Source organism: Rhinolophus sinicus, linkage group LG03, assembly GCF_036562045.2.
Source record: "Rhinolophus sinicus isolate RSC01 linkage group LG03, ASM3656204v1, whole genome shotgun sequence".
NCBI lineage: Eukaryota > Metazoa > Chordata > Mammalia > Chiroptera > Rhinolophidae > Rhinolophus > Rhinolophus sinicus.
This window is the reverse complement of record NC_133753.1, coordinates 178,409,595-178,434,249: the sequence shown is the minus strand read 5'-3', so window position 1 is coordinate 178,434,249 and position 24,655 is coordinate 178,409,595. Positions and strand designations below refer to the sequence as shown.

At 33.6% G+C, this 24,655-nt stretch overlaps 1 protein-coding gene across 1 annotated transcript in view; it reads right to left on the bottom strand.

The window, feature by feature from the left end:
• Positions 1-971: 971 nt before the first annotated feature.
• ZFR (zinc finger RNA binding protein) overlaps positions 972-24,655 on the bottom strand; it is a 69,109-nt gene continuing 45,425 nt past the window's right edge. The window contains exons 20-24 of the mRNA XM_074329220.1: positions 20,235-20,332; positions 19,279-19,374; positions 4,747-4,858; positions 4,543-4,640; positions 972-2,578 (exon numbers count right to left, since the gene is read on the bottom strand). Coding sequence (XP_074185321.1) covers positions 2,399-2,578; positions 4,543-4,640; positions 4,747-4,858; positions 19,279-19,374; positions 20,235-20,332 — 584 coding nt within the window. The 3' untranslated portion in view covers positions 972-2,398. The remainder of the gene's footprint in view (positions 2,579-4,542; positions 4,641-4,746; positions 4,859-19,278; positions 19,375-20,234; positions 20,333-24,655) is intronic.

Below are 24,655 nucleotides of genomic sequence, written 5' to 3'. Positions count from 1 at the left end.
CAATTTTATTTGGGTTATCATTAAATTACTGTAACATAAGCATGCACTAATAACAGGGAAAGCCAGCCCGAGATGCAAAGAATACCACATAATTAGTTGCCAAAACAAGTGGTTCAAGAATGCATTAGAGGAGGCTGATAACCAATGCTGCTTGACTAAAGTTTGTATTTTTCTTTAAAAATCGTCAAGAAGATACTAAAGAATGTTCAATCCATGTTATTTCATATAATATGGTTAATGTGAGTCTAGCCACAGCTATGTAAACAATTAGGCCATGCAAAAAAAAAAAAAAAATACCGAAATAATTATTTTAGTAAATAATTTAAATGGCACCAATTGTGTATCTGGATGAAGACATCCAAACCAAAAATTTAAAACATGCAACAAAAGCATTTTTAGAACATAATTCCAAGATGAAGGGAGCAGTATGGCAAATGCTGAGCATAAACTTTGAAACCCCTCAATTTCAACTCTATCACTTAAATTGATGTGTAATCTTTAGTTTGCCACTTTGGGCTTCAATTTTCTCATCTGAAAAATAAGAAATATAGCACCTTCACTTATTGTTATGATAGTTTTAAACGGGAAAACATGAAAAGACCAAACAAGCATGGTGTCTGTCATTAGTGTGTGACAAATTTCAGTTATTTTCTTCTCTCTTAAGATAACTCTGAAAACTCCAAAAATTTATTCAAGAGTAAAATGAGACCCAAAAAATGAAATTTTTAAAAAAGAAAAAGGCTTGCCCAATCTACAAAGATAATATGTGAAAAACTTGAAAGAAAAACCCAAGTCTCCTGTTCTTGTACCCCCATGGTCTTCTACAGTCTCCTGGTTCTATAAGAGACCGGAGGAAGCTTCTGACCCAAGAAAAAAATTGAACCAATATGGTACTGAATTACAAAATTTTCTGGAAATTATGGGCTAAGGCAACAAACACTTGTCAGGAAAAACAAGATGTAAGTACCCAATACATTTGAATATGGTTTTACTGAAGCATAAGTCATTTCAAAGCAAAAGCAGTTTATGATGTCAATTCTAACATATAATACATTTAAGTCATTATATGAACTTAAGTTTTTATTTGTGTATTTCACTGTAGTGCTGACAACAAAATGACATCTGTGTACCAGAGCATACATACATCAACAGTAAGATGTAACTTTTCATTACACCACTGCTAGGATATTTAGCTTTTTGTAGGACACATAAGCATTTAAGATGGCCACACCAAATAATTGTTTTTTTCCCCTTAGATAATCTTAATTTTTTATCAGTAATACTTTATCAACCAAACTGTTAATAGAACTGTAAATTATCTGGGTAATGGGGTGTGGGGGTAGAGGGGGGAGGAATCATTCAACTGTGTTATATATAATAGTCGCTGGAGTAATCTCACACATACCAATAAGGAACTGTCATCATAATTAAGGGCTAGTTACTGTTGTTAGTTGCACAACAATAAAGTTCTTTTCAAAATATTGGTTAGCCCACTTATAGTATGAAAAATGCCCTTTCCACTTACGCAGAAGAAAAAATATTCAGAAAGTTATTTTTGGCCTTGCTATGTCAAAAAGTCAACTGTACAAAGATCTACGTGTCAAACCTAAAATTATAATTTTAAAAGTCTATTAAAAACAAAAATGTCATGCATTTTTATTATTAATTATGCAGAGGCTTTAAAACTGTTGCAAGACCATATAGTATATATTAGCTTTTATACTGCTAATGCACAACTAACAGCAAACTTGATTAGATTAACAGAAATCTGTCTTAATTACACCTTTATATATCACACTAGAGAAACAAATGCCACAAGATCTGCAGAAACATTCAGTTCTGAGCACTTAAATGGCAGGATAACCTTTTGTGTTGTAATCCATCACATATAGAATAACAAAACAAAAGGAAAAAATTCTGCAGTCTCACGTTACAAAAAAACGTACTGCTGTAAAATATTAAGAAGGGGTAAAGGTATCATCTATAACACAAAGAAATAACTAGTGTCAAAGAACAAACAAAACCTCTAAATAAAAATCTCAAAATACACATAGCAACTGAAGCACAAATACTGCATTAAATACAGTAAAGATATTTAATAAGACTAGTTAATAAAAGACACAAAAATAGGGGGAACTAGGATAACCAGTAAATAAAACCAAAATAATGGGAAAAACATCTGAACCAGTTTTCCCATAGTTGGAGCACAATTCTTTTGGGGGTGTCTTTCCATTCATATAACACCTAACACTGTACATTAAGATTTTAATGACATAGAAAAACTTGGTTCTTCCATGAAATTCTTGATAAATTTTTCAAAGTAGACATTATCATGAATGAAAAACAGCCAACAAATGGGCATCTGTTGGTTTTAACACTGTAGATTTACAGAAACTTTTTAAAAGTTATCGTAATCTTTTTTGTCTTTTTTCCCCTCAGCTTCAAATCCATCAACTCCATCGCTATCCCTTCTTCGTTTCCTGTTGTTGTGGATGTTAAAACGCTGGCTCATTTGGGGTAATGGATCCATGCCTAGAACTTTGTGTATCTGGCGGAATGCAAGGAGCCTCAACGCAAACTGCAACAAAGAGTCAGAAGTTAAGAGTTAATTTAAAAAATAAAAAATTTAGTATTATGTTCGTTAAAAAAAACAATCTGAAATAATATACAGCAAAAGAAAAGTGTCAACTTATTCAGTGAACCCCTTTTTGGGTCATAGTCACATATTTCCCCATTTGCACACACTCACTCAATCACCCAGATTTACAAAAGGAGAATCATACTTCAACTTGTTAATTTCATGAACTAAGGAAAATTTTCACTACATGGCTATGTATACACAGTCACAAGATCTCACGGAATCTCGAAACCAGAGGGACTTGAGGCACTATTCCTCAAATTTCTGGGAATATACACCCTTTAAACTAATTCAAGGAGATTTCATTATAGTTATTTGGTTAAATGGCAACTTTAACTATACGATATAACCCTCAATGTAACTGTTTATTTTTTGAAATGATTTCTGTACCACCCTGACAATCACTAATCTACCATTCTGTCTCTGTAAATTTTCCTACTATGAATATTTCATATAAATGGAATCATATGGCTTTTTGTGTCTGGCTTCTTTCACTCAGTATAAAGTTTTCAATGTTCATCCATATTGTAGCACGTATCGGTACTTCATTTCTTTTAATGGCTGAATAATATTCTACTGTGTGGATATACTATAGTTGTTTACCCATTCACCAACTGATGAACATCTGGGATGTTTCCACTTTTTGGCAATTATGCATAATGTTGCTATGAAGATTTATGTACAAGTTTTTGTGTGGACATGTTTTCAGTTCTCTTGGGTATGTATTCATGCACGTAGGAGTCAAACTGTTTTCCAAAGTGGCACTGTTTAGACTATTTTTAACTCCTCTTTATTTTTTGTCAGATGAGATAGTACATTTAACACATTTCTGGAAACAAAAAGGTAAAGCTATGGGAGTCTTAGATTGATTTTTTCATTCATTCATTCAGTTCACATATTTTTTCCTTTTCCATGATTCTTCTTCAAACAGGATTGATAAATAATAGTGATTGTGATAATAGCTAACATAAAGATGAATACTGAGGCAGGTAATAGGAACAAAAATGATTCATTTGAACTATGGTGTTGGAGGGAGAGCTCTACGGATACCCTGGACCACCAGAAAGACTAAATAAGCGGGTTCTAGAGCAAATTAAGCCTAAAACATCATTGGAGGCAAAAATGACAAAACTGAAGCTGTCCTACTTAGGGCACATCATGAAAAGGCAGGCTTCTTAGGAAAAGACAATAATACTGGGGAAAAACATAGAAGGCAGCAGGAAAAGAGGAAGACCAAATATGAGATGGACTGACTCCATAAAAGAAGCCCTAGGCATGAATCTGCAGAGCTGAGCAGGGCTGCTGAGGACAGGACACGGTGGACATCACTCATTCACAGGGTCGCCAGGAGTTGGAGCCAACCCAATAGTACATGATACACACATTAAAGTTCCACATGTGAATTCATTCAATCCTTCCAACAATCCTGCTTGAGACAAAAAACTGCTTTTATCCCCATTTTATAGATGAGATGGCAGAGCTGGAATTCAAACCCAAGGTGTCTTGACTCCAGAGCCCACACTTTTAATTACCTCATTAGATGGCGTTCCCAGTGGCAGGAAAAGGTAAACTATAACAATAATTCCACAAACTACACATCACATCACATCACAACACTTCTGTACAACCGGAGGACATAGTTTCTCTACTGATCTTGATATGTATGCTGCTGCATTTTTATATTTACGTAATACACTTAACTAGACACACATAGTTAAAATAATAAAATTTAAGGGTATATCAGGGAAATCTAGTTTAAATTATAATCCCTTCTAAGGGCTTACTTACTAAAGCAGCAGCAGAATGAATACTACACAGTATTTCTTCTAAAAGACAGTTATAAAAAAACAAAACCTTATGGGTGGTGACCCACCAAAGCTTTGGGATTAGGAACACACAGGTACCTGTGCACTGGATGTGATGTCTTCACGCTGCTGGTCAGTCATTGTTGCCAAGGTGTCAAAGGGATCCTTCTCACAAGGATCCAGAAGTCCAGGACTACCTACAGCAATCACCATAGTGAGAATAAAATTAGCTTTTTGTCAAAGAAAGAAGAGTTCTTATTCAATTATCAAATATACAAACATTAAAACTGAAGTAAAACTTACCTTTAAGAATAATCCCTGAAGAAATGCATTCAAAAACTCTTCTCAGTGCATCTCCAGGGCTCTGAGGACTAGAAGCACTACTAATTGCTTTCTCTACCAGTAACTCCATAGCCTAAAAATAAAAACGTAAGAAAATGTGTTTAACAGTTTACAGACCAAAGGAATTATCCATTTGCAAACACTTAGAATGACAAACTACTTAATGAAAATTAAAAATTTTAAAGACTTAAAAAGTTACATAGAACAAATCACAAAAACAAAAAAAAATACATTACAATACAAAAACCATCAAAATTAAATAAGTAATGAAAACAAAACTCATAAGGCAATATGTAATTCAGATTTTTAAAAGATTTTACAATTTATAATAAAGAAAAATGTAAAGTAGATTAATAAGTTTTTAAAACTATTTTTATTGTTATCCTTTACTGTTAAAATACGAGTCTTTAAAATTCTTTAGCTATTTAGAGCTAATATACATTTGTTCTTTAATACCTACAGACTGATGATACTAAGGAGTTAGAGCAGATCAATCTTATACTAAGAAGACTTTTTTATTTTTATTTTACAAACAATGTATATTATCTAAATTTTCATTTAATGCACAACTGAACTTCTATTATCCCTAAGGAAAATACATATTATGCTTTCACAATGAATAAAAGACAAAAGTAAAAGCACAGATTTAGATAGCAGCCTACCCAGGAAGTATTTTGAAGGGTGTATTAGAAAATTTGCTTTCATACAGATTTTTAAAATTGAGACATAATCCCCATGACAAGATTCACTCTTTTAAAGTATACAACTCAGTGGTCTTTAATACACTTACAAAGTTGTTCAATCATAAACACTCTCTAATACCAGAATACTTTCATCACTCCCAAAAGAAACTCCATACCCATTAGTAGTCATTCTCCATTCTCCCTTTCCTTTAATCCCTGGCAACCACTAAATCACTTTCTATTCCTATAGATTTACCTATTCTGGATATTTCATACAAATGAAACCATGTAAAATGTGACTTTTGGTGTCTGGCTTCCTTCACTTAGGGTTCACCCATGTTGTAGCTTTTAACTTAAATAAAATCACCAATAACAATTCCAAGGAAGTAAACAGATTGGAACTACAGTGAAATCCTTAAAATGATACTGAGGCTGAAAATACCTTAGTGAGAATCCAATTTTTAGTTGTGTGCTTAAAAAGCTCATAAATTTAATCAGGGAGAAAAACTATGTCAAGTTATTCACTCCTAGGCCATTACTCAAATCTTTTCACTAAGAATTCTATAAAGTTTCGACACAGGAATATTGCAGTCCCACACAAATTAGGAATAAGTTTTAAGAGAGACGGGAATTTAAAGAGACAGTGCACATTAACAACAGTAAAATATGACAACTGGCAGCATGAGAGATTGAAATAAAATTGAAAATAATGTTCATGGTGATAAATGTAAATCACAACTAAAAAAATTAAGAGGTTCAGTTTATCCAGTTTAATAATGCAGAAGATGTCAAGATTTTTGAAGGATTTTCATTGAAAATTTTCAGTATTTTAAGGAATCAGCTGTAGTTTTCCAGACATCTCTATGAGTGTGCAATAAATTTCTTTTTTTTCTATCTATCTATCTATCTATTTATTTATTTATTTATTTATTTATTTATTTATTTTTTAATTAAATTTATTGGGGTGACAATTGTTAGTAAAATTACATAGATTTCAGGTGTACAATTCTGTATTACATCATCTATAAATCCCATTGTTTGTTCATCACCCAGAGTCAGTTCTCCTTCCATCACCATATATTCGATCCCCCTTACCCTCATCTCCCACCCCCCACCCCCCGCCCACAATAAATTTCTATTTCAAACAAATCAAGTATTATTTTAGGATGTCCGACAGAATGTGAAATTCTGAAAGATAAGTTGAATGTCACATATTTTAAACCTCTTTGCCTAGCATAAATGGCCAGCAAGTAGTAAATACTTAATATGTTTATGAAACAGAAAACTTTTGGAAACAATGTGAAAATAATCCTACTGATAAAAGAAGTCAAGAATAACAAGCAAATTACTTACTGATGTTAGGCTTAAAATACCAAACATAAAATATGCAACTTTCCAAACTTTTACTTAGTACCTTTAGAAAATATTAAGGGAAAAACAAGTATTAAATAATCACCTATAATCTGTATGTCAAGATAGAGAATGTTTCAAGTAATTCAAACCTTTCTCAAAAATTGCTTGTTGACTGGCCTAAGAAGTGGGAATTCGTGATTTATACTTGCATATAAAGGTAGAAACTAATTAAAAACCAAGAAAGAAATGATTTACTTATGAAAAACAAAAAGACAATGTATTTAAACACAATGAAACTAAGTCAAGTATCTGACTTCTAGGTCAGATCATCTCCTGTGAAAGCAAGCAATTTAAAAATGTTAATTTTCTACAGAACATGGCTATTCTTCAATAGATGTCTACAGTTTGTGGCTTTCCTAAGCAATAGAAGTGGAATACATGTGATTTATAAACTCTAAAATGTATGAATTCATAAGTAAAAGGACAATATGAAAGATGAACAGAATCAAATTAGGGAAATGATAAGTAACTATAATATAAAGGATCTTGGTAGCTAAAGTTATTTAAAGAGAAAAATTCTCTACATTAAATAATCTGAAATCAATGATTGTAGTATTTGCTTTAAAAAAGTCAGGAAGCATATTATCTTCCCCATCTCTAGTAATATTAATAACAATAATGCTAGTTACAAAATGGCAGGTACCATGCTAAGCACTTTAAATGCATTTAATTTTCATAACTAGACGCTATTAAGCCACAATTTTAAAGATTAAAAAGAAAACTTACAGAGGTTAAGTAGTTGTCCAAAGTTATACAGCTAGAAGATGAAAAGATTATGATTTGAACCCAGGTCTGTGACTCAAAATCCTTTTTTTTTTTTAACTACAACTGTATCTCAATAAATATTTTTTTTATCAATGGGTGATCAAGACAGGTAACAACTAATTTCCTTGGATATTAGTTTCTAGCTCTGGCAGAGGTCAAGGGCCATATTTTAAAAAACACCTGTGAGATTGTGGTAACACAGATACTTTCATTTGGTGTTGAGTGTAAATTGGTAAAACCTTTTTTAGTATACAACTGGCAAGCTCAAAGGCACATACCACCAATGCCAGCACTAAAGATTTACTATAGGATTACTATACTTAAATAAAAACAGAAAATTTATTCAGTGCAGATGTTTATCTGTAATGGACTGGAAACAATGGAAATATCTAACACTAGGAATTCTGGTTAAATAATAGCAATAGTAGCATGGTTAAATAACAATAACAGTAGCAGTTACCCTTTTCACCATTGTAACTGAGTGCTTATTATATACTAAGCACTGTTCTGAGCCTTTACACACATTAATCAATTTTAATCATCACGATCACCTTTCGGAGACAGATGTAATTCCCATTTTATAAAGATGTTTATGTTATTAAAATAGGATTTTATGAATACAATTACAAGCAATTGTATATACAAAAGCCAATTCTATATTCCAATTGATAGAGTAATATTGATACATGCACGACAGACTTCCATTCCTAAATCCATTTGCAAGATGTTACAATTTTGTATTATACTTATGCACAGCACCTTATTTCATACTTAACAATTCTTAATAAAAACTGTGAAGAGTTTACTCACAGCTACTGGTGATTTAGCAGTGAGTGTGCACTTTAGGTTGTTTTGTTAAGTGGTAGCTAAGTGCTGAGTTATTATTTTTAAGCTAAAGTGAATGATGATATATTCAAAAGTATAAGTTGCTGATTCTAAGAAATATCAGTTCTTTGCCCGGAGATGTCAGTGTCCTATCATTTAAAAACTCTTTATTAGTGAGTTTTAAAAGTGATTTTCTTACTACAAGCCACCACCACTAAAATCTAAATTTTTTGCATCTATCTAAAATACTCTTGAAAATCCAATAACATATGTGCAAAGAAATGTTAAATCACACATTTCAACTGCTGTTTGAACAGAAAGTATAATTACGGCATTTCTCTCAGCTTCTTTGGGAGCAGTCCTTTTACATTTGACAGATCATTCTTTTTAAAAATATAAGCGAGGCAAAATTCACGTAACATAAAATTAACTATTTTAAAGTAAATAATTCAGTGGTATTTAGTACATTCACTATGTTTTGCAATCACCACCTCTATCTAGTCCAAAATGTTTCCATCATTTCAAAGTAAAGCCCCTTACCCATTAAACAGTTTGTTCCCACATTCTATCCTTCCCCAAGCCTATGGCAACCACCAATCTGTAGTAGGTCTTTATGTGTATTCTGGATATTTCATACCAATGCAATCATATAATGTGTGACCTTTTGTGTCTGGCTTCATTCACATGTTTGAGAGGTTCATCCACGTTGTCACGGATCATTCTTTTGTGTAAAATATTCCTCACCCTAATATATATTAACTACATACCTTTTTGTAAATTACAGCAGGTATAGCATTCTAGAGGTTTAGGTACCATATAGCAATTCTGATGCCAGACTAACCTTACAATAGAACTTTGTATTTTCTTTACCCAACACTATAGATTCAGGACAAAAGAAAAACTAATTTGAAGGCAGAGTACCATTTTCAATACTCATCGCAGTGGTAAAGGAAGAGCTTAAAAGCAGGCATTGTTAAAGACATTCAAACTAAGTAACTCGAATGCTAAATAAAATTGAAAATAATAAAGCTTCTAAGAATTTCAAATTTCTTTTAAGGAAATCAAGAAGAAAAGTTAGTCTCTGCTTAAGGTGATAGTTAAAAACCAAATCTCAAGATCTCTTGCCCCCAAAACATGATAATGATTAAGAAATATGTTATGGGGCAGCCAGTTAGCTCAGTTGGTTACAGCGTGGTGCTCTTAACAATAAGGTTGCCAGTTCGATCCCCACATGGGCCATTGTGAGCTGTTGCCCTTCACAACTAGATTAAAACAAATACTTGACTTGGAGCTGATGAGTGGGTCCTGGAAAAACACTTGAAATAAATAAAAGTTAAAAAAAAAAAATGTTACAACACACACTACTGTCAACCAATCAAAACTGAAATTAACTTCAACAAAACAGAGGAAAAGGCCAGTGAAAGAACATTTCCAAGAAACTAAGTAGCTTGGCAAACTCTCCATGTAGCTCTTATATTGGCTTTCTAGAAAGAATATGGAGGTGGGGGTTGGCAGGTGAATGAAAAAATCCAAAAAATTTCACCAGTAACCTGCCAATTTGGAGAAGTGGAACAAGTCAAGTTGCAAATAGTCCCAAGAAAAGATATTTTCCTAATTGTAAAAACCCCTTCTGACCATCTTCCATCTCATCAGAGAAAGGTAAAGTAATAGAATTCACCATAATAGAGACCCTTTGTGGAAGTGAGGAAGGGAAGAGCAAAAGAATCCTAATTATCCACATCTAATTATGTCTAACAATAAATAGACATTTGGATAACATGTAGATAAAAATAAGGTAAGATCTTCCAAAGGAGAGGTAGAGATAAATATCAAAGATGGCTGTGAACTCTCAACACAAGGTCCCAAAGTGGCTTCACATAGCCAAAACTCCTTCTTGGTTCAGGGAATTGTAAGCTGTTCCTGAAAAGGAGATGACAAACAGACTCAGAAAACAAATACAGCAGATTCTGCATAGGCAAATGCTCCATGAGCCCATCCTGGGTTTGAAACCTAAAGCCTAAAGGTGTGCTGTGCTCAGAGTAGCACAGCACATCTGATCAAGACACAGAAGAAAGCACAGCCCATGTCTATAACAAGGCTGCATGCAGCCAAACCCTATTCCTTTTCATAAGCAATCCTCAAGGTAGAGCTCACAGGTGAACAAAAAAGGAGAGGTATTTAAAAATGTGACAATTCTTGTTTGGATGTCTCGGCACGTAAAGCTGATATTGTGAACTGAAGACGCTAAGCACTAACGAGATGAAAAAAACAAAAACAAACCAGGCATGACATCTTTGTATTTGCGTGGAAAACAGCATGAAAAAAATCTATTCTCTACGGGCTTTGAGTGATAATTATAGTTAATTCTATTAGGTTAGTGCAAAAGTAATTGCAGTTTAAAAGGTTAGAAATAATTGCAAAAACCGCAATTACTTTTGCACCAACCTAATAGTTCATTGCTTGTAACAAGTGCACTGCTGCTGCAAAATATTGATGGGGAGGCTGTACATGGCAGAGGGGATGTGGGAACTCTATGTAATTTCTGCTCAATTTTGCTGTGAACCAAAAACTGCACAAAAAATAACTATTAAAAAATAATAATAATCTACTCTTGAAGAACCTTAATTTAATGGAGATGTAATCTGCTAACATTTTGAGTTATAAGACAACTTGATGCATAAAAGTAGACAATAAAATTAAGAGCTCAAAGGTGAGATGAAAAGATTACAAAGCTAATAAAGAAAATTGAAATGCAAAATAACACTATTATAGAACTAATGAATTTATTATAAGTAGCACAGAGGATTAGGACATAGTGGAAAATCAAGTTACTGCCAGAGACAATAACAGGGTACGCAACAATAAAGAGAACAAAGATTAAAATAGTCACAAAGACAATAGCTATGCAGGACAAAGAGAATCCAAGATAAGAATAATTGGTGTCCCTAAAATAGAGAATGACATTAGACATAATTAATCAAACTGAAAGAAAAATCAAATCTGTAGGACAAAAGAACATAAAGATTTCAATGAAATGCTTATATCCAGGACGGCCCAGTGGCTCAGGTGATTGAAGCACTGCTCCTAAAGCCAAGGTTGCCAGTTCGATTCCCACATGGGCCAGTGAGCTACGCCCTCTACAGCTAAGATTGTGAACAACAGCTTATGAACAACAGCGCTCCCTGGAGCTGGGCTGCCATGAGCAGCTGGAGGTTGGCCTGAGCTGCTGCAGGATGCTGTGTGCTGCCATGAGCGACTGGCTGCTGTGAGCTGCTGTGAGCAGCCAACCGACAACTGGCGACTGATTGCCTCAGCCGGGGGAGCGCAAAGCTCACAATACCAGCATGGGCTAGGGAGCTGTGGCCTACACGCTAGATTGAGAAACAATGGCTTGAATGGAGAGTGGAGGTGGAAGAAAGGGGGGAAGCAATAGAATCCAAGTCATAATCTGATTAAAGTTACTGAAATTCGAGGATAAACAAGGAATTCTTTCAACAGCCTAAGTAAAGGCAAAATAATTAGGCTGGACTTAAGACTTTGCAATACTCAATGCCTGATGATAATGTATTGATAGCAATATTTGAAATTAAGAGGGAAAAACTATGACCCAACAATGTGTTTCTCATTAAAGTAATGTCAATTGGCAGATTCTCAAACATAAAAGAAATTCAAGAAACTTAAACACTTTTTGATAAAAACTACCTGATGACAAAATACAGTCAATCAAGAAATGAATAGGAGGGACCGGCCCGGTGGCTCAGGCGGTTGGAGCTCCATGCTTCTAACTCCGAAGGCTGTCGGTATGATTCCCACATGGGCCAGTGGGCTCTCAACCACAAGGTTTCAAGTTCGACTCCTCGACTCCCACAAGGGATGGTGGGCTCTGCCCCCTTCAACTAAAATTGAACAAGGCACCTTGAGCTGAGCTGCCTCTGAGCTCCCGGATGGCTCAGCTGGTTGAAGCGCGCCCTCTCAACTACAAGGTTGCCGGTTTGACTCCCACAAGGGATGGTGGGCTGCGCCCCCTGCAACAAACAACGGAAACTGGACCTGGAGCTGAACGGCACCCTCCACAACTAAGATTGAAAGGACAACAACTTGACTTGGAAAAAGTCCTGGAAGTATGCACTGTTCCCCAATAAAGTCCTGTTCCTTTCCCAATAAAATCTTAAAAAAAAAAAAAAAAGAAATGAATAGGAGAAACCCCAGTAAAAAACCTAGTGGTTTTAAAAATCTGGAACATAAACAATCATAGGAAATAACACTACATAAGGTAAATGTAGTTACTTTTATACGTAAAGTAAAGGTAGTTACTTTTACACTTTTAAGGGCTTAAAAAAGTGTAAGTGTATAAATTCCCTCCTTTTCTAAAGTGGAATCAGCATATAAATAAACCAAGAAACAAGTTTAAATACATTATTGCTTATTTAAAAGAAACAAATGAAACAAATGAAAGAAGAAACAACAAAAAGCCCAAAGGAGGAAGGAAGGGGTGTAGGAAGAAGTGATAATTTTCTCCGCTTTTATAGATGAGAGATTGACAGACATTATCTAAAATTGTTAAACAAATAGATAAAAGATAATATCACATAAAATTAGAAGGATAGCTAATTGCCTAAATCAGAAGGAAAACATTCATAAGAACAAGAAAAGGAAAAAGATAAGAATTACAGCAAAAGACAGAAGAAAACAAACGAAACATGAACAGAATCACACCAGAAAAATGCTAACAAAAAGAAAGGTAGAGTTTCAATATTAATAAGTGAACAATTCTTATTAACTCATGGCAGACAGTATTAAATGAGGGGTCCTTTATAATGGCAAAGGGTTCAGATTCACAACATAACCATCTTAAGTGTTTATGTCCAAAATATCACTGCAACAAAACAATAAAGCGGAAACGGTAAGAAATGTAAGAGAAATTAACAGAAATACAATAGAGTAGCAGATTTTAATTCATTTTGGTCAGTCCATATTCAGATGTAGTACACAAAAAATATTTAAGGAAAGAATATAGAAGGTACGAACAGAATGACTGATGAACTTGAACTAAGATGTATATATTGTACACTGTTGAGAACACATCTTTTAAGTGTCTGGTTTATAAAAATTGTACATATTACTGGACCACAAAGAAAAAGTTTAAATAAAAAAAAACTGCAAATAGAATACATTTATTAGATGACAATGCTATAAAAACTTTGTTTTTTTTTTACAGAAACAAAAGCCACCCTCCTTCAATCATGTAGACTTTAAAAATTTCCTCAAAACTACTCTTGGCTTAAGCAATAATATTAATATAAATTTCAGATAGCATGGAAAATAAACAGAAAAATATTACATACATGGCCAAAAATCTGTGTTCAGCTTTAAATTACAGCTTTAACACCTCTACATAATTAAAGTGTGAGTGAATGAAATAAGTAACTCAAGAAGAGTGTAGAAGAACAATAAAAATAAACCCAAGGAAAACAAATCAGAAATTAATGAATTATTAAAGAGGAAAATGGTAGATATGACAGATAAATCTAAAGGGCTGATTCTTTGGGGTGAAGGGGAAAAAAATAGATAAACCACTGCCTAAAGTTTATTATAGAAGTACCAAATACTAGGAGTAATTTTAAAATTCAAAACACTGACGTCTTGGTGTGTTTCCAACTACTGAAATACTGGTGTACTTTATATGTACATGATTTCAAAGATCAGCTAGCGATTGCCCTCCCTGACTCTCCCATCACTACCCTGCAATGGCCTATGCCCCCAAATTCCTTTCTCCTGTGCATCCTTTCTTTCCCACTCGGCTCTTACAGCTCTGTACCTTCAAAGGCGAGAGTGCCCTCTGAAGTTGATCGCTCTTTCTGATGAGAGGAAAAATAAGGTGTAGGGCAGAGCAAGGCCATCTGCAAGTGGTGGACCTCCAGACTCCAGGAGTGGCCTTGAAGGAGTGGCCTGAGAGTCCATTCTCATACGTATTGAAGCTTGGGCTTAGTAAAACAGAAAAAGCATCAAAGGGCACCTGGGATGAGGGGACTGAAGTTCAAGGAAGCAGGAAGTAAAATGATGATACAGAATGCTTACTTCTATAAATTTTTAAAATTTGAAGTTATGATGCTTGTGTATTTTTATATTTCAATCTACTGAGAATTTGGTAAGTTCTGATCACAAATAAATACTGAACACACCATTTGTCATTTTGCTTTCATATGGGTACTGCTATTACTGGGTAGTCTAATCGATCAATCAAACAAGGAAAAATTGAAAGCAAAAAAGGTAGTAATAAAGATGCTACCAGATACAAGAACAAAAATTCCAAACTCTGTAACATTATTATAGAGTTAGTGCATTATAGATTCAAAATCTGACAAAGGAGACAAACAAAACTACAAAATAATTATTTTATGTCACTGCAAAAGTCCTAAATAGACTATCAGCAAACAAACTTAACAGTTCATTTAAAATTATTCTCGTATACTATATGAGAGTCATTCCTGGAATGCAAAGGTAGTTCAATATGAGAACACTTACTTGTGTAATACACAATATTAACAGATTAAAGAAAAAATTTACTATAAATTTATGTCAATACTTTGAAAAATTATGTGATAAAGTTCAATTTCCATTCCTGATTCAAAATTACTTAGTAAACCAGGAAAAGACTGATACTTCTAACATGACAAGGAAGTAAATATCTCGAATAAAATGCTATATATCACTTTACACCATAGAAGCCTTTTCAATACAATTAGGAACATAACATGGAAGGGATAGCATTATTTCTTTTATTCTATATTTATTATAGAAGTACCAAGTAAATTAGAAAAAATAAAAAGGAAAAATATTGGGAAGAAGGCAAAATATCACTTGTAGATATGATTCAAAGACTAGAAAACCTAAGAGAATCACACGAAAAAACTTATTACAAATAAAAAAATGCAATCAGGTGTTGGGTTACAAAATTAATATCCAAAGTTAACAGCTTTTATATACATAAACAATAACCAGAAGATAGAATGTGAGGAAAAATAACTCTAAAAGATAAAATACTTAGGAACAAAAAAACCAAAACCACTTAACATGCACAGAAGATATTCAAATCTAAATAGGTACATAAATTTCAATAAGGACATTCCATAATCTTGGCTAAGAAGAGTTAGTACTGTAATTATCAAGTGATGCCAGTCCCCAAATTAACCTGCTGACTCAATGCAGTACTACACAGAAACCATCAAGAGAACTTTGGAGAAACTGAACGAAATGGTTGTCCAGTTCACTTGGAAAAACAAACATATGAGAAAAGCCAAAATAATTCTTGTGTGTTTATAACAGGGGGAAGAGAATGGAGAGAGGGCATGAGATGAACAATCAGAACTTTAAAAACACTATGAAGCTTCAATAATCAAGAGATTAGTTCGAGAGAAGAAAATGGGCTGAGGAATAAAAAGACAATCACAGAAAACAGGCCCACAAAAAAAGGAGCTTTGGTTTATGACAGGGTTTCTCAACCTCAATGCTACTGGTGACCAGTTTTGACAACTATATAAAAATGTCTCCAGACATTGTCAAATATCCCGTAGCAGGTAAAATTGCCCCTGGTTTATGATAACGATATTTCAAACTGGGGGTTGGGAGAACAGACAATCATTATTAAATTATTAAATGGTACTGAAATAATTGTCAGTTGGTCTGGTAAAACATATAGCTGGATCCAACTTTAATCAATTAATAATTTTTAAATTAATTGTATAAGCAATAGATGCATATTTTATCCTGGAAAAAACCAAACATTATATAGATCTCTATCCTAAGAATCCCTTTTACTCACTCATCAGAGACAACCACTATTGTTAAGTTGGAAAATATCCTCCTAGGAACTTTTGCTAGGTATTAAAAAAGATATATGCACCTGTAGAAAATAAAAATTTGATGGGGGAAAAAAAACCTCTAGAAGAACGCATGTGTGAACGGATTTACAACCAAAAATACAAGAGGATTTTGTAAGTAGGATACAAAATCATAAAAGATAAATGAGTTAGAATTTGTAAAAATTTTTAAACTTTTATATAGCAAAAATTATTATAGAGTTGAGAAGCAAAACAGCATGGTATTGGCAGAAAAACAGAAACACAGACCAAGGGAATAGAACTGAAAACCCAGAAATAAACCCACATAAATATAGGCAGATAATTTTTGACAGAGGAGCCAAAATTACACCAGGGAGAACAGACAGCCTCTTCGATAAATGTTGCTGGGAGACTTGGAAAGTCACATGCCAAAGAATGAAACTAGACTGTTATCTGTCACCATGTACCAAAATTAACTCAAAATGGATCAAAGACCTAAACATAAGACCTGAAACAATAAACTGCAAAGAAGAAAGCATAGGTACTAAACTTATGGACTTTGGGATCAAAGAGGATTTTAGGAAATTGACCTCAAAGGCAAGGGAAGTAAAAGCTAAAACAAATGAATGGGACTATATCAAACTAAAAAGCTTCTGCACAGCAAAAGAAACCATCGAAAAAATAAAGAGGCAACCAACTGAATGGGAGAAGATTTTTGCAAACAACGCCTCCGATAAGGGGCTCATATCCAAAATATATAAGGAACTCACACAACCCAACACCAAAAAAACCCAAAAATCCAATTAAAAAATGGGCAGAGGACCTGAACAGACATTTCTCCAAAGGACATACAGATGGCCAATAGACATATGAAAAGATGCTCAACATCACTAATCATCAGAGAAATGCAAATAAAAAACACAATGAGATATCACCTCAAACCAGTTAGAATGGCTATCATCAACAAGACAAACAATAACAAGTGTTGGAGAGGCTGTGGAGAAAAAGGAACCTTCATAAACTGTTGGTGGGAACGCAGATTAGATGCAGTTGCTATGCAAGGCAGCGTGGAGGTTCCTCAAAAAATTAAGAATAGAAGTACCATATGACCAGCAATCCCTCTCCTGGGTATCTATCCAAAAAATCTGAAAACATTTGGCCATAAAGATATATGTGCTCCGATGTTCATTACAGCTTTATTTACAGTGGCCAAGACATGGAAATCACCAAAGTGCCCTTTGACAGAGGATTGGATAAAGAAGACGTGGCATATATACACAGTGGAATATTATTCTGCTGTAAGAAAAGATGAAATAGTGCCATTTGTGACAACACGGATGGATCTTGGGATTATTACGCTAAGTGAAGTTAAGTCAAAAAGTAGAGAATCATATGATTTCACTGGTATGTGGGATATAAAACTGAAAGCAACAAAGGAATAAGACAAAAACTGATAGACACAGACAACAGTTTAGTGGTTACCAGAGGGTAGGGGAATGGGTGGGAGCGTGGGGGTGGTAGATGAGGGTAAATGGGATCAAATACATGGTGATGGAAGGAGAACTAACTCTGGGTGGTGAACACACAATGTGATATATAGATGATGTATTACAGAATTGTACACTTGAAACCTATGTAACTTTACTAACCATTGCCACCCCAATAAACTTTAATTAGGAAAAAAAAGAAAAAAAATCAGAAAAAGTAATTTTCAATACAGATAAAGGCTAATTTCTGATAGAAAGAGTATAAATTATTAAGAAAATGATGAGTAACAAACAACTGGCAGTTAAAAGAGAAAAATAATTGCAAATGCCAGCAATTACTAAAAAAAAAAAAAAAAAATTAAAAAATGAGACACACTTTTTTACTTATATTGTTAAGAAATGTGATGGTATCCCACAGTTAGTGAGGGTGTGAAGGAAAAGGCTCACTCCTATAGTTTTTGGAAGTTTTAAATAATCCAACTTTCTGGTGCACAATTAATTAGCACATGTTCTTTGACCTTGTCCCAGCCTTAGTATAAGACTCACAAAAGTTTGTCAACAATATGAAGATTTAATAGCAAAACACTGCAAACACCACCAATGTCCATCGAATAGATAGATAGCAGTTAAAATATGGCATGTCAATACAAAGGGAATACCATGTAGTCAATGCAGAGAAAGAGGGAGACCTGACTGTGCCCTTCTCAAAGAGCTCCAGAGATGCCTTTTGTTAAGAAAGATGCAAATAATGTAAATAGCGTGATCACTCCTGTGTTTAAAAAAAAAAGAAAAGAAAAAGACTTTAGGTAACCCTAGCTAGTCAATTCTCACTAACCCAACCCAACTCTGGAATCCTAAGTTCAATTATAATAATTCTTTATCTGAATTTGTGTTCTTCAGGAACCAAAACAGTTCAAAGATCAAACGGATACTTGTACATATATTAAAAATATATATGTACATGCGTGCCTCTTTTTTCCTGGAAGAAATCAAAACAAACTGTTGATATAATTCATCTTTAAATAAGAATTTCACTTCTTATTTTGTGTTTCTGCATTATTTGAATTTCCCATCTTTATGCATTATTTTAAAATAGTGTATTATTTCTGAATTTTAAAAATTCTTAACCTTATCTATTATTTTTAAATGTCAACAGACCCTTGTAAAGAGAGATTAATAGTTCATTTTTAGTCATTGTACTTCTATGTATGTAAAAGCCAATTACCAGTTATTTTTTAAAATATTAAACACTGTAAGAACAAAAAAAGGAGAGGAAAATACAAAAAGAAACATTAAGTGCAACTGTTTAAATAATAAATTCTCAGAAAATTAAAAACTCTAAGATCCCCAGGATTTCTCACTAGAAGAGGAAAGAAACTGTATTTAGGAAATGAAAATAAAGTTCATAATTAAGTATGAGACGGCAGAAATATTTCCCAAATGTTTATTTTTCACACCATACAGTTAGGTACTACTCACCCAGCTTGGAAAATCAGACCAAGTTGGAACTCGCTGACAGAGGTCCCGGAGGATGCGTATGATAATCACACAGGACTGCAGACCATTAGCTCTAGCCTTGAGAGCAACACAAAAACCAACTGAATTACTCTTAGAAATATTGACAATATCCCTTGATGAAAAAAAGTCAAAATACCACTGTTCAATGGAAGCTCAGATAAAAATAAAACAAAAATAACCACACTTATAATTGGATTAATGAGCTGCCATTTACAGCAATATTTTATGCCAGGGTTAGTATTTAAAAGCTGGTATTTTAGGTCAAAGTAAACAGATTATACAAGAATAATATTTCTTGATCCCCTGTGGACCTTGACCTGTGTTCATTTAAATCAGTAAACTTAAAAAAAAATCTGCCTACATTAGAAATAAAAGAAAAAGTAAAGAGCTAAAAAGTTTGTCTAGGGACTGAGAGGTTAAGGAAATCTGTTTGGTTTCCCTTCTGTGCCTTTGCATGATTGCAAAGTCACTAAACCAAACAGCTGCTTCCTCACCTTTCACTCCCTACACTTATTAACTTAGAGAAAGAGGGGGGAAAAATCTTAAAACTATACACAAAGCTTTAAACACATATTCCATTATTTAAAGCAAAGTTAATCTGCAGCCTTATGGAATACAATATATGTACAAAAACATGTGATGTTCCTAAAGAAGTCAACTGTAATAGTCACTAAAAATAAAAATAAAAAAACCCAAACTACAAAACACCCCCAAAACCTAAGTTTATTGTCAAATGAATAGTAACTGCAATATGCAGATCTTCAAACTCGGCTCTCTATGTTAACATGTTTTCTGAAATTTAATTTAAAATAGTGTTGCTTGGGCAATGTTTTGAAATGTTTAAACACAGTTAAACATGTTGTACTGAACTACTCTCTCATAAGGCTACAATAAAAAAGTAAAATGATGTTCCGAACCTGGAACCACTTAGCGTGGCGTAGAGCAGCCAGAGCGTCAAGGCATTTTTGCCTGTCCAAGACGTCCGGTGGGTCTTTCACCATACCCGAGGTTACATCTAAAATGGATTGAATTGGCAAAATGCAGTGAGGAATGGGTGTTTGACCAGGTGAGCAAGACACTTCCTTAAAGTAGCATCAGTGTCACATGAGCCATTTGAGAGTTTATCAGCACTTGAATGCACCCAGGGAATCATTTTCAACAAATTTACATAATCCAATGACAATTAAAAGGAAAATTAAACTCAATTTAGAAGTATACTCATTTCTGCAAATATGAACCCTACCCGCCAAAATCCAATCAGAAGGAAGGATTACTGGACACAACGCACCAGCACAAAGATGACAGGACAAGAGGGAACACAAAAATCCACCTTAATAAATGAGAATGTAAAATAAATTATTGAGTTTGTTCAGTATTCTAAATGGTCATAGGTTATTCTGGGGCTACGAATTATATACAAGGAATTAATGATAAATATGGAATGACAATACAGTAATAATCACGGAAAAAATAAAGAGCCCAAAATAGGCATTTCTAAGAGTTCACTACTTTCTCTTTCACAGGGGGATTTTAGCTGTAAGGGAATATAAAATGCCCTTTAAAATCCAAAGTTCCCATAAAGTGTTCCAAAGAATAACTGGAGGGGAGCAATGGGTAGCGTAGAAAAGGGCAGTAGGAACTAGCATGGTTAAACAGAGTAAGTATAGAAATAGAAGAGGTGCAGTAAGCAGATGCTTTGATGATAATATGTAAGGTCTAATGTTATAGTAACAACTGATTTTAATCAATTATTGTTTTTAAACATAAATGAGCTACATAAAACTTGAGAAGAAAATCTGAACTTAAACCAGGACAAGAGGTTAACTTTACATTCATAAAAGTAGTTGGAGGGCCAACTTTGTATTCTTCTAAACATCTCTCTAAAATGTGTGTAAATGTAATAGCAAATTTGCTAATCAGTTATTCACAAGTAAATAGCAATTAAGTCAATGTAATTCACAGCTCTTGGTGATTTTAACAGTATAAATATTTTCTAAATATAGGGAAACTATATACCAGGCAACTAATCTATTGTATTTAACACTCTTCTGGCTAAAGAGCACCAAAATTATGGGGCATTTAGGATATTATTTAATAAATCATTGAGGGCACCAAATGAATATTTGAGGGAAAAAGAAGAAAAAAGTATATGATAAAAAAAATCTTAAAGATGATTTTATTTTAAGAGTAGTACTGCAACTCTGAGTAAGGTACTTGACTGTATATTTTATATGAGCATTCAGAAATCTTAAGAGATACTTGTCTTTATTTTGAGTAGATAACATACAAAAAAGCGTATTTTAAAGTGACAAAGAATTCCATCCAGTCTGAGCTTTCTATTATTAGTTCTTACTCCTCAAAAAATCAGATAAACACAGATTTTTCAGAAGACTTTAGAAGGGAGATTTACAAGATAATCAAAGAACGCTATGTGGTATTCTGAGAATAAACATTAAGAGGAATCTGGATACTAAAAAGAAACTATCAAGACAAAAATATCAGTAGTTTTTAAAAAGTAATAATCTCAAAACCTGCAAGAGCAGCTACCGAATCCAAAAACATACTCAACAGAAGAAATGGGCTATTCTGAGGTAAGAGAAAGGAACACAGGAAAGCACAGCTCACTACGGAAGTAAAAGAGAAAGGGAAAAAAACAAAAAAACCACTCCCCAAAGCAGGGCTACAGAACATGCTGAAGGACCCTCTTTTTCCATGTCCCTATTTACTGACATTATTTGCTAAAAGCTAGAATGCAAATAGGTGACAATGTGCAATCTCTTTCTAAAAGTTTCTGAATTTCTAATGTTAATTCAGAATGTTATAGTTTCCTCCAATAGTTCCTCATATAGTTTCCTCCAAGAAAAATGTCTTTTTGCACACAAGCATTCATGACTTTGGAAATTTTAATTAATGACAGAATTTCAAAGACGCCAAGACACCTATTGCAATTTAAAAACAAATTAAGAGCTATAAGTAGAAAATTTCTGTTAAATTTAGAGTGTGGATTTTTGCACCCATTTTATAGTTTGAGTGGATTAACCCCTTAGATTATTGTACTAAAATCATACTTGTTGCCTAATACCCAGTTAAAACAAAACAAAAAGCAGTTAATTTCTTTTACAAAAAAGCAAATTCTTACCCTACATGAATGTATTTAATACACTTTAAGGGGTTAATCACCAGTTAGAAGACATGCTGTGTCCACACTATTTTATGATTAAAAGTTAATGGGAATATATTAATTTAAATTAACACGGTTATGTAAAATATATAATCCACCCAACCATTTAAAAACTAGTGTGAACACTGCTCAATTCTAGAAGAGACAAAGACAAAACAAACAAAACAGCCACACAAAGGACAATAAATGCCAGGCTCTGCATCCAAAATCCTTTCTTAATCAAATGGCAGGTGTGACACTGAGCTTTTGAAAACCTTGGTCAAAAATCCTTCCGATGTCTTGGCAGCAACCCCTGACAGGAATCAATCCCCTCTGCTAGAAGGCTTTGGACCGGGCCTGATAAGCTACAGGTGGAAAAAAACACACATAATACTTGACTTGCTGCAGAAAACACTCTGTAGCAAGGGTTAGAGCATTTTGAACATTTCAAGCTTCAAGTCAATTAAATATTTACTTAATATTTAACTGTCAAACACAGTACCGTAAAATAGATCTATCATGTGTTTAACAGTTATTTGGGCAATTTAATCACTTCCTTAAAATCATGTTTGGTATTAAATAGGACCATTAAGCACTAAAGAGGCTACCACACTACGCACAGTCACAAGTCTTGTAATTTACAATTGCTCTTCCGGCAAAGCCTTCCTCACCCCCTGTACTAACTCCCCAAAGCAAGCTATAGGCTTTAAATGATTTTAAGACACAGAGCATTGGGAGCTGCAGTGAGAGAGAATACATACCATTATTCTGCAGCAAGAAAGAAGCAATCTTCATAATGAAGCTAAAGACATGGTTTACTGCAGTCATCTGCAGCAAAGTACACTCGTATCAATGTTTCTACACTTTTTGCACATCCAACTTTTCAGCTCAGTGTCTTGGAAGTAAAATCTTTCAATTTTGGACTGATCATTTCTCTCACCATAATATTTATGAAATTCAGAACAATAATTCTAAATCAAGTCTGGGTCAGACAAAAATATAATTTTGTTTCCTTTAGAAGGGATAGGTTATCAAACACTCTACTAAAATATGATACAATTAACTTTTGCAACATAAAAAAATGACTTGATACTGCACAAATTAAACTAAGCCTAAATATAATTGGACAAAATGTGCTCTGAAATAAAGTTAAATGCTTATACAAGTATAATTTCATCTTATACAAGTATAATTTCATCTTAAGTATAGCAACTTTTTATTTATAATATATATTAGAAGATTTTTTTCGAATCCTAAAGTCAATATGCTGCGTATGAATTGATCAGATTGACTCAGGAGCTGTTTGTCCAGCAATATCCATCACCAGACCTTAAGTGGAAACTCGTGTTCATATAAAAGACCCTTTATCCAAAACCCATTTATTTTTAAGATGAAAAGCTTATACAACATAAAGACCTGATATGGTATACAAAGTATGCAAAATTAGACATGTCTCCCAATGACCACATTTTTGATAAAGTGTTCTTTTCCTGGGTTGTAGAAAGCCCAGTATCTTAAAAAATTGCATTGCTGTAAGCAAACAAATTTAAAGTGACAGTAACTGAGAGCCTACTGATGCTATTTTAAACAAATTTTAATATTCAATATATAGTATTCTTTTCTTCTTTATATCACAAATAAATATTATATAACTCCATAATCAACAAGTTAAGATGTACAAAACAACATGAAAGGAAACAAAGTAAATTTTATCTGACCCATAAAACAACAGAACCAATATATGGCAGACACTGACCATGCTTTTTGGCTTATAAGCTTTTGAAGCTTTGAAAATGTTACAGAATAGTCCCTAAAGCAACATTGCTGGCACCAGCAGGATTTCATATTCTACAATTGTAAAGAAGTTTAAAAACCCTGAATTGTACTATAACTCACTACCTCTACACCATTTATTTTTCAGTATCTCTAGTATCACATTGGGCTCAAATACCCAAATACATGCATTAGGATGGTCTGTGTTTATGAAAGCGCTCCAAACCAAAGAGCAACCTCAGAGAACTAGAAATATTTACCATAAGACAAGCCAAATCCATGCATGATTACATATATAACAATGCCTCTTAAAATATAACTTATGAGTATTTAACCAATTTTATTTCTGCAACTCTTGCCTTTTTTGTAAGACAAGAACTTCTTAATATAAATTAAATTTGTGGC